The sequence below is a fragment of the Mustela nivalis genome (assembly GCF_964662115.1).
Source record: "Mustela nivalis genome assembly, chromosome: 2".
NCBI lineage: Eukaryota > Metazoa > Chordata > Mammalia > Carnivora > Mustelidae > Mustela > Mustela nivalis.
Window position 1 is genome coordinate 134,734,460 of NC_139021.1, and position 14,209 is coordinate 134,748,668.

The 14,209-nt window shown below is 36.4% G+C and overlaps 1 protein-coding gene across 7 annotated transcripts in view; it reads right to left on the bottom strand.

Annotated features, from left to right (window-relative positions):
* Window positions 1-6,219: 6,219 nt before the first annotated feature.
* The window catches only part of PPP3CB (protein phosphatase 3 catalytic subunit beta), a 56,423-nt gene continuing 48,433 nt past the window's right edge, over window positions 6,220-14,209 (bottom strand). For 4 of the 7 annotated variants that reach the window (XM_082717109.1, XM_082717110.1, XM_082717108.1 and 1 more), the window contains 3 exons: window positions 14,030-14,127; window positions 9,275-9,304; window positions 6,220-7,835 (listed from right to left, as the gene is read on the bottom strand). In XM_082717109.1, coding sequence (XP_082573235.1) covers window positions 7,657-7,835; window positions 9,275-9,304; window positions 14,030-14,127 — 307 coding nt within the window. In that variant the 3' untranslated portion in view covers window positions 6,220-7,656. The remainder of the gene's footprint in view (window positions 7,836-9,274; window positions 9,305-14,029; window positions 14,128-14,209) is intronic. The other 3 variants (XM_082717113.1, XM_082717112.1, XM_082717111.1) reach the window with 1 other exon arrangement.

The window sequence follows — 14,209 nt, forward strand, 5'->3', positions numbered from 1 at the left end:
TTATCTACCCACTACCTAGGAGGAACTCTGATATTCTCCTTTCCCTCCTCGTCTTCTCCCATTCCTTCCCAAAGGAATGAGTAAACAAAAAGAACTATATTGGGAAAAATAAAAACATCCATTTATTCAAAGAATATTTATTGCTAAACACATATAATCATTTATAAAATATTATAAGGAAAACATATGCAAAATATACTTAATATGTAAATGTCTTAAAGAGGGATCAAATGTAAATGATTATATAAGGCAGTATATAAATCCTGTAAGAAAAGTGAAACTAAAGCAGATCAGAAGGAGTCTCCTCAGTTAGTTAGCTGTAGACGACTTTATAAAGCATAGAGCAGTCAGAACAGACCCATTAATGATGGTAATACTTTGAATAAATGGAGACAGAAAAAGGAATTCTAAGCACAGAGAAGAGCATGAGCATAGAACTGTAGATGGGAACACTCTAGGAATTAATGAAATAGAATGGTATGAGTTTGATTATTAAGTATAACATCAATGTAAGAATTAAAACTATAAAGTTTTAGAAGAACACATACGGAAAAGTGTCATAATATGGATTTGGCAATTTCTCAGATAGGACACCATCAAAAGAAATGAAGTACTAATAATATGCTATAATGTGGGTGAACCTCAAAAACATTATGCTAACTGAAAGCCAGACACAAAAGATCATACGTTACATGATTCCATTTATATGAAATATTGAGAAAAGGTAAATCCAAAGAGAAAGCAGATTCTTGGCTGCCAGGGGCTGGATGGAAGTGGGAGGGATGGGGAGTGACTGTTAAATGGTTATAGGTTTTTCTTTTGAGATGGTGAAAATGTTTTGGAACTAGATAGAGGTCATGGTTGCGTAACAATGTGAATGTATGACATAACATGCTCATTTTAAAAGGATTAATTTTATGTTATGTGAATTTCACCTCAATTAAAAAATAAAAAAGGTATCTGTAGAGATTGAGAAGCTAAACAATTATTTTTAAAGAGATTTTATTTGTCAGAGAAAGATAGTGTGCGTGCAAGTGCCTGCCCAAGCAGAGGGAGCAGTAGGCAGAAGCAGCAGCCTGGCTCCCCGCTGAGCAAGGAGCCCAATGCAGGATTCAGTCCCAGGACCCTGAAATCATAACCACAAGGCAGATGCTTAACTAACTCAGCCACCCAGGCATCTCGGAGAAGCTAAAAAATTATTAACCCTCAGATTAACTGCTTCTAGGGACAGGAAAATGGTAGAGGATAAAAATGCTAACAGTGATTGGTTTTATTGTGAATAAGGTAACTATTAAAGTACAAATCAGGGATCAGGTTTTGTTCCAAAAATAGTCTGACATTTAATCCTTCTGGACCAGATCTGTTAGGGAAAAAACTCCAAGAATCATCATTCAGCTGAGGTGTAAGTGGCAGAACAAACAAAAACTTCCCAGAATCACCCAGTACTCCTGAAACTAATATAACACTGCATGTTAACTAACTGGAATTAAAAGGAAAACTTTAAAAAAGTCGATTATTTTACAACATGGCTCTTGCAAACTGTTGTCCTTATTTAATGAGGGAACTAATCTGTATTTTCCTTTGTACTTCTCTCTCATCCTCTCACTGTACCCCTGTAATCTCTCCCCTCATCCCACAGATAAATGGATGTTTTCAGAGTCTACAGAACAGGAATAGCTAAGCTCATCTGCATATATCTTCTACATTCTCGCCAATACAGAAGAAATTAGACCTCAAGGTGATAGATTATTTTAAGATTTAAGGGTCATGTCCCTTTACTAAAGGATGCCTTCACACCTGAGTACACCATTTCCAACAACTGACCTGACACTTCCTCCACTTTTAAAAAATATATGCTTTATTTCATTTATCTATCTATCCTATCTATCTATCATCTATCTATCTATCTATCTATCTATCTATCTATCTATCTATCTATATTTTTAAGAGAGCAAGCCTATTTGAGCAGCCAGGGAGGGGCAAAGGGAGAGGGAGACAATTTTGAGCAGACCCCACACTCAGTGCAGAGCCCAACTTGAAGCTCAATCCCAAGATCATGACCTGAGCTGAAATCAAGAGTTGAACATTCAACTGACAAAGCCACCCAGGCGCCCCTTCTTTCCAATTTACAAAATCACTGCAACTTGAGAAGCATTCCTCTGCTCTAGCTACCCAGCCTCTTTAGGCAAGATACCTTTTTGAACCTTGAAAGAATAGATTCATCTTTCTTGAAAGATATAGAGAAAAATTATCTTTGATTTGAGGTAGGTCAAGAGTCTTAAATCCCAGGAGTAATAATAAATATATATTCCTGATGTTCAACTAGCTTTTGTGCTGCAATGGAAGCCAATTAAGACCAGAAATGTACTTCCTAACTTAATCTGCCTTTCCAAAGATGTCTTTCTCCAATGGAAGATTAACTCTTGGCTCTCTGGGGGGTTGGCTGAACTGGCTGGGAAGTGCAGAGATCAGTTTGGGGAGGAGTGGTGGTGATGAATCCTTGATAGTTTCCTCTAGAGAAGGTTAATGATACAAATGAACTAAATTTCTGGGAAGAAGGTAGAGTAAGGTAAGAAGGTGCATTTGAACCTCTACATGAGGTTCATATCGGAGTTTGTGTACCCTAGGACCAGACCCAGCTTCCCTGGTTCTAACTTCCCTGCAGTGAGCCCCAGGATCCTCCAAGTTTGAGGGGAAGGAATAGGACTGAGAGAAATGAAGGCAAAAAACCAGACAGGACAGGGAGAAGCTGGAAGGAATTATATATAATAAGCTTTCAGAATTTTCCAGATTAATAGAGTCTACCTCACCTACAAGGAATCACTTCAACTTTTTTCTAGCCATCCCCAATAACTTGGGCTCTAATATATTCTCGTAAGAGAGAAAACACCAACACTAAGGACTAAAGAGGAGACAGTCTGCACGGTCTAGAAAAACTCTTATCTTTCATTTCCAAATTCCCTCCAATATTAGCCTATTCCTAGACCAGGTCTCCCATTTTTCTCCTTCATCACCAAAAGCCTCAAGTTTCACCCAAACCAGTTACCTTCTCACTATCTCCAGAACAGGAAGGACCATCTAATTTTCTCTAATTCACCCTTTGGGGAGGTAGGGAAAGGGGGAAATGATTCTAGTCATTGGGGGATCCTAGAAGGAGCTGGGAAAGAGAAAGAGAAAAGGAGGAATATATTAAGAATATTGCTCTTATGAAGCACATTCGGCTGCTTAATCAGTGATTAACACTCCCAGGGGTGATAAATGTTTTCCTCAACTATAAACTAAGCAAGCAGATGGTTTGATGGAAAAGCAACTTACCCTGCTAAGCCCTCGGCTTCCTTCCTTCTCTCTTTCTTCCAAGTGAAGTAAATGCTTCACCTCCTCCTATCTAGGTTGTGGCTGACTTGCAGCTGTCCCTTCATATCACTTCCCTTTGCAAACTGCTGAAATGCTGAGTCTCTGTGATTAGGTGTGTCCTGCCAACCAGACAGACAACGCTATCCCTAATGAGGTAAGGAGAGACCTGGCCCTCTGCCCGTGGACTTCTCTCCTTCTGACCTTCCTTCTCTGCCAAGAAGGCTAAGAACTCTGTCAACACTCCCAAACTCACCAAAGGCTAGGCAGGCTAAGGAAAGATGAAACCTGTTGCTTCCTGAACCTCTCTCACTAAGGCAGCATTTCTGCTCTCAGTCCAGAGAGTCAGAGAAAAAAATAAAAATAAAAACAAAACAAAAACAAAAATCCTGGGATTAGTTCAGAAGTCATTATTTGGTTGGAAAGGTAGGCACTAGCTCAGATCAACAGAATTCCTGGAGTTCTGGATGTCAATCCAGACCCAGGATGAATTAACCCAAGCCCAAAGTCCCTTTGAGTATAACAAACACTGCTCAAACACAACTCAACAATGATCAATCTGGGCTTAAACAAAATATAATACCTAAGATAGAAGAATACAAATGGTCATTTAATGGTACAGAAGGAAATCAATTGTAGGGGAAATAATTAATTTGTAAAAATCACTTTCTCTGAAAGGAGAGCAAGGTACTCTCTGAGTAAATGTCATCAGGCACACTTCACTTACTTATTTCAAAAGAGGAATAAATAGGGCGCCTGGGTGGCTCAGTGGGTTAAGCCACTGCCTTCGGCTCAGGTCATGATCTCAGGGTCCTGGGATCGAGTCCCGCATCAGGCTCTCTGCTCCACAGGGAGCCTGCTTCCTCCTCTCTCTCTCTGCCTGCCTCTCTGCCTACTTGTGATCTCTCTCTGTCAAATAAAAAAATAAAATCTTTAAAAAAAAAAAAAAAAGAGGAATAAATAGAGGAATAGAGTAAACAAAACCAAAATATTATTGGCTAAAAATACACAATTTCTAGGAACAGAAAATATAAAAGAATCAATTCAAACATCTTATTCCTTCCTACAATGAATGCTGATCCAGGGAACCTGATTACACATTCTGAGCTCCTTTTCACTTATCAAGCTCCAGAGTCTACCAGAAGGGCAGTGGTCCTACACGACTGCAAGACCTGACTTTCTGCTTATACCTGGTCCTAGCTATGTCACTTACCTGCCTCTGTGAACATCATCGAACTGGGGAACAGAACAACTTACAGTCAATTTGAGGTCCTGGAATGTGGCAAATCAAAAATTTACATATGAATAGATGCAGAGGATGGATTCTAAAGGAGCACCAAACTGTAGAAATTAACTACACACAGGGAAAGTAAAAGTTAAGTGTTAAGGATACAATGAAACATTACATATTATTCAGAATAGCTGTGGAGGAAAGAAAGTCAGTAGCAATACGCAAAAATCCTGAGTAAAACAGGAGTAATTCATTTTAAGCAAAGATTTCAGGCCTATTTCAAATTTAACTGGCAGTACTTTTAAAGGTTATGAGTTCTGTGAATGATTGCTGAACTGCAGAAGGACAGGAAGTCAGAGATGGTCTTCTCTAACTCAGAAGTGTCATCATTGAATATAAAGGGATATAATATATAGAAAAAATTGATACTGGCTATTAACTTATATTTTACCATCACTACTACTAGCTTTGGTAGACATTCAAATTTACAATTTAGAAAGTTCTGAACTTTTCAGTTTGCTTTCATTGTTAAGTTACATTTTTTTTTAAAGCCTTAAAATGTTTCTAAGGTTGAAGGTGAAACCTTAAAAAACACTTCTGTGGTGCACAGTTACGAAGAAGGACTAGAAAGAGGTTCTTATTCAACAGTTAGGAAGTGGTCTGTGAGGCACTGGGTGATTTTTCTACCACTCTTACTGTATACCACTTTTCAGCATTCTGTTCCTTTCTCTCACTTTCTTCTTCTTTTTAATCTTTACCATCAACCCATAATTCTTCTAGTTTGTTAATGATGTTTTATGTTTACCCAAGAATCCCAGTGATGGACCTAAGGTCTGAGGAACATACTGGTTAAGCTCTTAATTTAGAGATGCAGAGTTTTCATAAAACAGTAACATCCAAAAGAACCTTTAAAGGTATGCAGTGCACATTAGCTTTAAGGATAGTTCAAGGACTGCTATGTATGCAAGCTGATAATACAGCAACTGCAAGCTGTAATAATCAACAATTTGAGTTCTGTTTGCTACCTGGAATAAGGCAAGTATATACAGTTCAAATTAAATGAATGCTTTGTAAGGTGCATCTTTTATAATTATTATTGAAAACTGTTAAGTCATTATATGATATTATAAAATGTTGAGCAATATCCTAATTTCCCTCAATTTGCAAAATTTCATACTTATTTTGATTATGGAAAAGAAAGGAATGTGATGGCAAGAAAATACAGTATCATGAATATTCTTTCTCTTATTGTTAAAACACCCAATAAATTCCCAATACTACTATAATAAAACTCTACATAGTAACATTTTCTTTCAACTAAAAGTTAAATGAAATAGTGATTTTAACCAACTGAGCCACCCAGGCGTCCCTAGTGATTTTAAATATTAGATTTAGGAGGCCTATAATAGGCACCCAAAGTACTCTAGTTTTCAGTTATTAATGCTTATGTAAGACAAATGTAACCAAAGTTAAAAAAAAAAAAAGAAAATTTATGAAGACAAGAATTTATCAAATTACCATGAACCATCCACGAGATAATCTCTGAAGGCTATATATCCCAGACCTATTAACAGGATTTTCTGATTTGCATGACGTCAAATCAGACTACATGTTCCAAATAAAACCCAACACAGAGATAGGAGCAGCGGCCCATGCATGGAATTTATTGTGTGCTACTGTTTATAAAATACTCGAATAGTCCTGCACATGCATAATATTTCCAACTTAGACAGGAGACCATACAGGGTGCACTTTCTGGCAAACAAAACAATAAATGGTTCCGCTGCCTGGAGCTCTGAGTTGTATTCCAGGGCATGAGGGAAGCAGGCCACCAAAGTAAAGGGAAATACCAAACTACAGTGGCAATCAATACAGGTCAATAATTGTGAAAAATTAGCACATGGTTCCATTTAGTTTAACCAAGCAGTTCTGTAACTATCAAAAGAAAAGGTTCAACATGCAATCTTGACTTTTATGCTTCCACTAACATCTGAATGATTGAACAGAACCATTGCTTCTATGCTGCATTGCTTAATCAAAAACACTTCCAGAACATTTTAAAATTTCCTTTGCATCAAAACATAAAAATGATAGAAAGCCAGCAGCAAATCACCCTGGTGGCTATTTAAGCAACTTGAGTACTCACAATAAACTAAAATTTCTCATAACATCTAGGTAACCTATACATGTCGTACCTGTACATCATAGGTCTATATATTAAATATTTGCAAAATGAAAACATGCATACACAAAATACGTCAAGTTTTACAGACATGATTTGAATTAAAATTTACTTTGACAATGTACAAACTTCTTTTAAAGTACCTTAAATGAGTAATTCTGTAATTCTTCATAATTTTGAAATTTAGAGGTTTTCTTCTTAAATCTCTGGGGTGTAAATTTCAAAAGATCTGGGCAAAAAAGATTCTAAATTAGTTTTTGGATTTGTGTTCAAGAGTGTCTGCCTAGAAATAGGTTATGCATTCATAATTGAAAAATACCAAGACTATATTACAGAATTAGCCACATTTAAGAACTATAGACCTGAGGTCAGCATTTGTATAAATGCCAACTGGTTTTCTCAGCATTTTGCCCATAATTCAAAATACAGCTTAGTAACCTCAGAAATGTATTTTAAGACCATGCTAATTCATCCTTTAAAGACATTTCATGGGGGGGAAAAAAGTCCACATTAGCTCTTAGGATTGCATTTGAAGTCATGGTTAAAAAACAAAATCTAATTCTACTGAGGGGAAAAGAAATCTCATTTGTAAACTTAAATGTGTGAACCACAAGCATAAATGGAGGTATAGTTGCCCTCCACTGGAAATTGCCCCAAGCCCCTTGCTCACTGCTCTCCACCTTGGCAGCGATGACTCAATCTTATCAGATATCACCACATGTCCCAGGGCCCTCAAGCCTCCATCCAGGAAGGGGGCTGGGGTCTCAAAAAGCACAATGGTTTCTCCAGAGGGACTGTGACATTTACAGTCAGCTTGGCCGACCCCTCCAGATCCTGGGGGTGATCTGTCCATTTGGGGCCCGAGATGTGAGAGTCCCTGGGAAGCCGTGGGTCACTGGGCACTATGGTTGCCAGTCCCGTGGTTCTCAGTGGCATGTGCGGTGTTCAGGGAATTGAAACCATCTTGCTGTACAGCATCTTTCCGGGGTGGCATTCTCTCATTGATCCTATCCAAACCCTTTGCCTCTTCAAAACTGCAGATTCTATGTGGTGGAGAGAATCCTCGTATTGCTTAACAAAATGCAAATTTGAAAGTCAGTAATAGAAAAACATTTCTGAGATTTCACAAACATAATTAATGATTTTTAAGAAGAAAGAAATTAGCTGTATGTAGCAATATTTAAATCTTATTTTAACTGAATCCTACCCCCATTCCAGACTTCCCCTTAAAATGTGAAATCTTTAAACCTAAATATAAACACAATAGTTCCATAGATGACAAGTGTTAGCATAGCTTTTAAAAGAGAACTCACAAAAATAACCCTTCCCTGGCCCCCAAATTAACTTACAGGCAATGGTCTCAGGGTCTCAGTCTGACTTCTACTATACCAAGTTTCTCCTACCTCAGACCTTAAAATCACCAGTGACTATCACAGTAAGGCAGCAACAAGAGTAAGGGCAAGTGAGGAGGCTAAACAAGGTTAACCTTGACATACAAATCTGTACCAAGGGCTTGGGAGGAGAAAGAGGCAAACTATGTTAAAATTTAGCAGATCAGAACTATCTTGGAGGTCAAGGTATCATCACCCTATCACCACCAGAATGAAATGAAAAAGGTGGGAAATGCCTCCAGGAGTTAGATCTGTATTTGGCTGATAGTAAAAAGTATTCAGTTTCATATTTTTAAGAAATGTCTTCCTTAATTCAATGGCCATTCACTGCATGTTCTTTGGAAACCCAAATCAAAGTAAATGACAATCCTCCTCCAATTGTTTTAATTTCTCATTCACTTCATCTGGAATGATGCTTTTTCTACTATTAAACTGTACATACAAAAGATTTCCATACCACTGGTTATAATCTGGTTGCTTTATAATATGTGCAATTCCTGGGACTCAAAGTCTGTGCATGTAAACCAAATAAATGGTTGGGACAGCAAAGCATTTAGTGATGTTATATCAAGCCAACATATGATATATATGAATAAATATTATCAGCAAACTCTAGGCCAAACAGAAAAAAAAAAAAAAATCATAGTGACAGCTCCTGTACTCTCAGGTGAATTACTGAAAATGAGTAAAAACTAACTCAAACCTATACCTAGAGGGGGTTTCATTTGGGGGAAAAATTATCTAAATAGCATAGAAACATGCAAAATGTAGAATAGACCTTTCTTTGCAACTTCAAATGCTATAATAATATAGCATAACATGCTGTACTCTAAAGAATTCAGGAATGGTAAATGCTGGTTGTGCACAATACTGGAAAAGGGAAAAACCAGATTATCACAATGGAAATTGGTCCTTGTAATTTAAAAAATTTTTTAAAAAAAGGAAAAGAAAAGAAAGGAAAAGAAAAAAAAGAGGAATGTGACTATTAAACTTGATGAGTCAGTGAGTCTGATTCATCTTGGGCTGTGCAAACTAGGAGTAAAACACACCCATAGGACATTCTCTGATGCCCACCCACACACCACAGATCTCTGCCCAGCGCAAGGACTCTGATCGTACCTTTTTCAGCCTCAATAGCCTCAACTGTGGCTGTACAGAAGTGAGCAGAGGCATGCAAAATGAATGAGAGAGATGAGAAGGGTCATATTGTACAGCAGAAAAGGCAATGATCACGTAAAATATCACAGTATCCCATACTACATCATCATTTACAATTTAACATAAATAGTAACCATTATAGAAAGCCCCATCCAATCCCCCAATTCCTGACACAGCACAGTTTACACACAGCACTATGACAACACCGCTCAGAGCACAGAACACATGGACCTAATATAAACACAGACACCTCAGCACCCACTCCAGTATTAATTACCTATTGTGAATTCAGTATTTTGATGGCCTTAGAACTTTTCAACATATTTATTATATCACATCCATCACAATCACAAGGGAATTAATTCTCTATGGTTAAATTATGATGGCAGAATTGTAGCAGAAGAGCAAACAGAAGATTCTCCCCCCTCCCCCATCTAACTGAAACAATTCTCATTATCAATTGTTCCACAAGATATAGAGTAGAAGGGTCAGTAATGCTTTTCCTTTTGCTTCTAATTCATAAGGCATAGCAAAAGCTGCAGACGTCAGTACGGCCACAATGAAACTTAAGGGCTATAAACCTGGTGAATTACTCTAAGCAGAACAGTTCTGTAGCTCTGTTGATTATGGATAACCTAAAAAGACCCTTCTTGTCTTCCAGGAACTTCCTTTCTATTCTAACACTGGTGTCCCAAATATCTAAAGATATTAATATCTATAGCCTTTTTAAAAAGCTATTTATGTTCAGTTTATTATGAACTCAAATCTGCCTCAGGTACTAATAGCATGCATTCTCAAATGAAGATAAAAAGGACAATATATATTTTTTCAAGCCCATCTACCAAGAGAGGAATCAAGATAAAAGTGAGGTCTTACAGGCAATAAATCCTAATTACTGTATGATATGGACATATACATAGGTCATATAAGGGAGAAATGCACTCAGTAGTATAGCTTGTCTCTGGCCCATTTAAAGAATCACAACATTATTTAGTCATACATTTTGTAGTGAAACATCCTTTTGGCTCATTTCTGGGTTCAAACTGTACACAGCACTCACGCTGAGGACCAGGATCAAAGACTGCAGAGGACAATGTTGCCTGAAAATATTGCAAATTCTCCATTTTTTACCCAAAGTGCACACACTCAGAATATTTATAACAATAAGCCCCTCCTTTCTATTTTGCTTCTTCTAAAAGGCCAATTAGAAATAATAAATTTTAGAAATAATAAATTTTGTCCAAAGCAGTTATTAAGGTGAAAGAAAGCTGATTAATCTAGGGAATTAAAGTAGATCTAAATTAGAAATTCATTAATCTTAACCAGATAGTAAAGTGAGTTGGGGACCCAAAAAAAGTAGGATGAACACTAATAAAAAAGAATGAACTTTCCTTAACTGTTAAACTGTATCACAAATCCAAGCAGACATACTTATTGTATACCCACTGTACAAATCACCATTTTAAAAAAACCTAGCTCTGTACACCTGGAATATATTCTTTGTATCTTCCCACACAGAAAACTGGGATAAGTGACCCACCTCTTCTTGAACTGCCCTACAATTCTATTCTTCAAAATATGGACTATTTTCTTTATAATTTAGACATTGAATGGGTAAAAAAAATAAATGCCTATCAGAATGTTTTAAAGAGCTTACGGTAACAGAAGTGATTTTATATGAAATATTTCATAACTTGTATTATATATGGGAATAAATTAAAAATAAAACCTGATATTACTGTAAGAATTAGTATCTGAGTGCATCAGTAGTTCAAAAGTCTATTAATAAATTTTTTAAATTATGAAATGTAACAACATACTTCTGAAACCATTCTATTATAAGTGAAAGCATGTTCTAGGTCAAATGATATTCTCTGCTCTTTCCAGAAGCTTCTAAATGCTCCTAATCCTTTTAGGATACAAAATACATATCACACTCAAAATTGCATACCATGTCAAGCGTGAATGTTTAAAATTGAATAAAAGGTCATTTGAAGCTTAAGCATTAAGCTGAAAAGAGATTTTATAATTGCAAAGTTCAATCTGAAAGACACTGTTTTTCCTCTATTTGTTTTCAGTTTTATAGGGCATTCTGACAGGGCCTTAGTAAGTTTATGTTCAGCGCTGTCACAAACTGTGTTCCTCAATACTACATGGGATAAATAATGAAGAAGAACTTGGCATTACTTAAAGAGATGGCCACATACTTTCCCATATATGTCCTGGTGAAGGTAGCAATATAGGGCTAGCTCCCAAATAAATTTCCTTGAAAAAAATGTACATAAAATATATCAATTCCTATTCCAAAAGAGCTGTGTAGTTTGTGAAAAGACTCAAGAAATCTAAATTAAGGTTATTGAGAAGGCAATTGGACTATTTTCTGAAGACAGGACTGAGGTATTAGAATTTGAAAACCTTCTTTTTGTAATATTTAACTCTGAGTTTTTCATATCAGAGAACATGTCTACTATGATATTAGAAAAAAAATTTAAATCACTCAGATGCAGCTTCTGTAGGAGTCTTGTTACGTGCTTCAAAATGGGTTTATCTTATTATGCTAGGAAAATTGCTCCACACTATGAAGAGCCATCGCTGGCACAGCTAGGGAGCTATCTAGTTTCCCAAATTAGACCCCTTAAACTCAGCACTGTCCTGTAACTCACTCTGTGGGAATACAATCCCTATAGGAAAGCTGTCCTTCAAACCTTTCCTGCAGCTGGAGGTAAGGTCAAAGTTGGAAGACTGGGCTTCAGGCTGCATGCAAATTAAGAATGAGAAGTGCTGAGCTGCCAACAAAGCATGTAATTAGCAGGTACTAATTGTGACATCTGAAAGAAAGGTTTGCTGTAGATACAACATCAAAGTAATAATATATCCAAGGATAACGGAGATGACTGCACTGGAGATTTATTAAAGCATAAGGCCTTTCATTTTTTTTCTTTCATGAACAAAAAAGAGAAAGAATATAACATATTTCAAACTACTAAAGTTCATCCTATTCTATTAACACTTATTTTTGCTAGTTTTATTGAATGTTTAAGGGCTTAGTTTTAGCGAAATTCTTTTTAGCTCCCTTTGCTAATGTCTATAATATAGTAAGAAAAATGAAGAGCAAGGAATATAAAGAAAATCAAAGCAGGTTTTCTTTTAATAAAAAAAAAAAAAGGAAACATCACTCAGAATGAAAATTTGAAACTATCATTTTAAAACATAGCTGTACTTCTCACATATACCGTGGTGGTAGCAGACAACACACTAACATATAAAATAGAACATGTATAGGCCAGAAGGAGAAATTATTTACTACAGGAAAAATGTGCTTATTTATTTAGGCATTTATTATGAGACTGAGTGAAATGAGACTGTGAAAAGTCAATCTACTTTAAATTTATTCAAAAATTTGAATTATTTATTTTTTGTTTTAAAAAAATTCACTAATTTTAACACCAGGAAGAAAGTTAGTCATGACTGAAGAAAACATCAGATCTGTTCCTGCCTGTTTCAATAGAGCACTGACCCCTGGAGGGCTGTCAAAAGTGGCTACAATAAAACATAGATTAAAGCTATTCCATATCACAATTTTTGCTTTCCAACCACAATGGAAAGAAATCTAGACTTTGAGTTTTTGTGTATACTCTAAAACATTCACATCACTCTTCTATTTAATATGTAATGGGCTTTCAAAAGTTAACCCAGTATTTACACAAATATTTACGCCAAAAAAATAAGTTTTTTTTTTAAATATAAAATATTCAATGAGCCAGATTACAGGAATGCTTTACGTATAATTCTTTTTATTTTCATGCAAAATAAAGGCACACTTAATAACACCCTTTCAATTTTGACTTACAGGATTTAAGTTCAACCCCTTATAACAATGACTTAATATCTAACGTTACATTCATGTTCAGAATGCACAAAGTACAGCAACAAATGCAGCAAACCTCAAAACAAGGTGCTACAAAGTTGCTTCTACATCAAAAGACAGACAAGCGTCTGGAAGAGTAATTTAATTTAACATACTTTTACAGACATACAGCTAACCTAAAGAAAGACAGACAGATTTAGGAAAGCAGCTACATCTGCAGAGGAAGAAAACAGCATGTTACAGACAGTCAATTATACATAGAACATTTGACAAACACCACAGAAAACAAACTTTGGCATCATTTACCAGGGTACAAAACCTTGCACAAATCTTTTGGCAAGTGAAGTGCATAAGTAATGTTTGGGGCCCAAGCAGACTGTTAATTCTAAAATTAAGTATCTGAAAATATAAGCATAGTCTAATACAATTACATAAATCAAAAAAATAAAAAATAAGAAACTTGGAATTACATTTCCATTTTAGTAATATGGATATCCTTGATTGACATTCTGAAACTGGGGCTTTTAAAAGAAAAGGGTGTATTAGACAAACAAAAATAAATAAATATTTAGACATTATGATATGAGCCGTTCCCATATCATTTCACTGAAAGCTGAGAGACTGACCATTATTTTCAGTTGAAAGTAATACCTATTCTATCAATTTTCTGCCCTGGTCATGTTATTAAGCAGACACTCCCTACCATATAGTATTCTGCCTGTGTCAGCTGCTGAGACAGGAACTAAAAAGCAGAAGGAATTCCCTGCATGCATTATGTGTATTGTTAGCAAAAGAGTGAGGTGTGCCCCAGTCCATCTGAGGCACAGCAAGTTGCATAACATCATTACCACTTTGCAGGGTCTGTCGTCCTCCAGCCAACACTCCACTAGGCAACATCCCTGTGGGAGTCAGGCCCTTGAGTGTCAGCACACTTTCACTCTCCTCCCTATAGCAAAGAGACATAACAAAAAACATCAGAGACTTCCAACAAGGGCACTTGGGTGGCTCACTGAGTTAAAGCCTCTGCC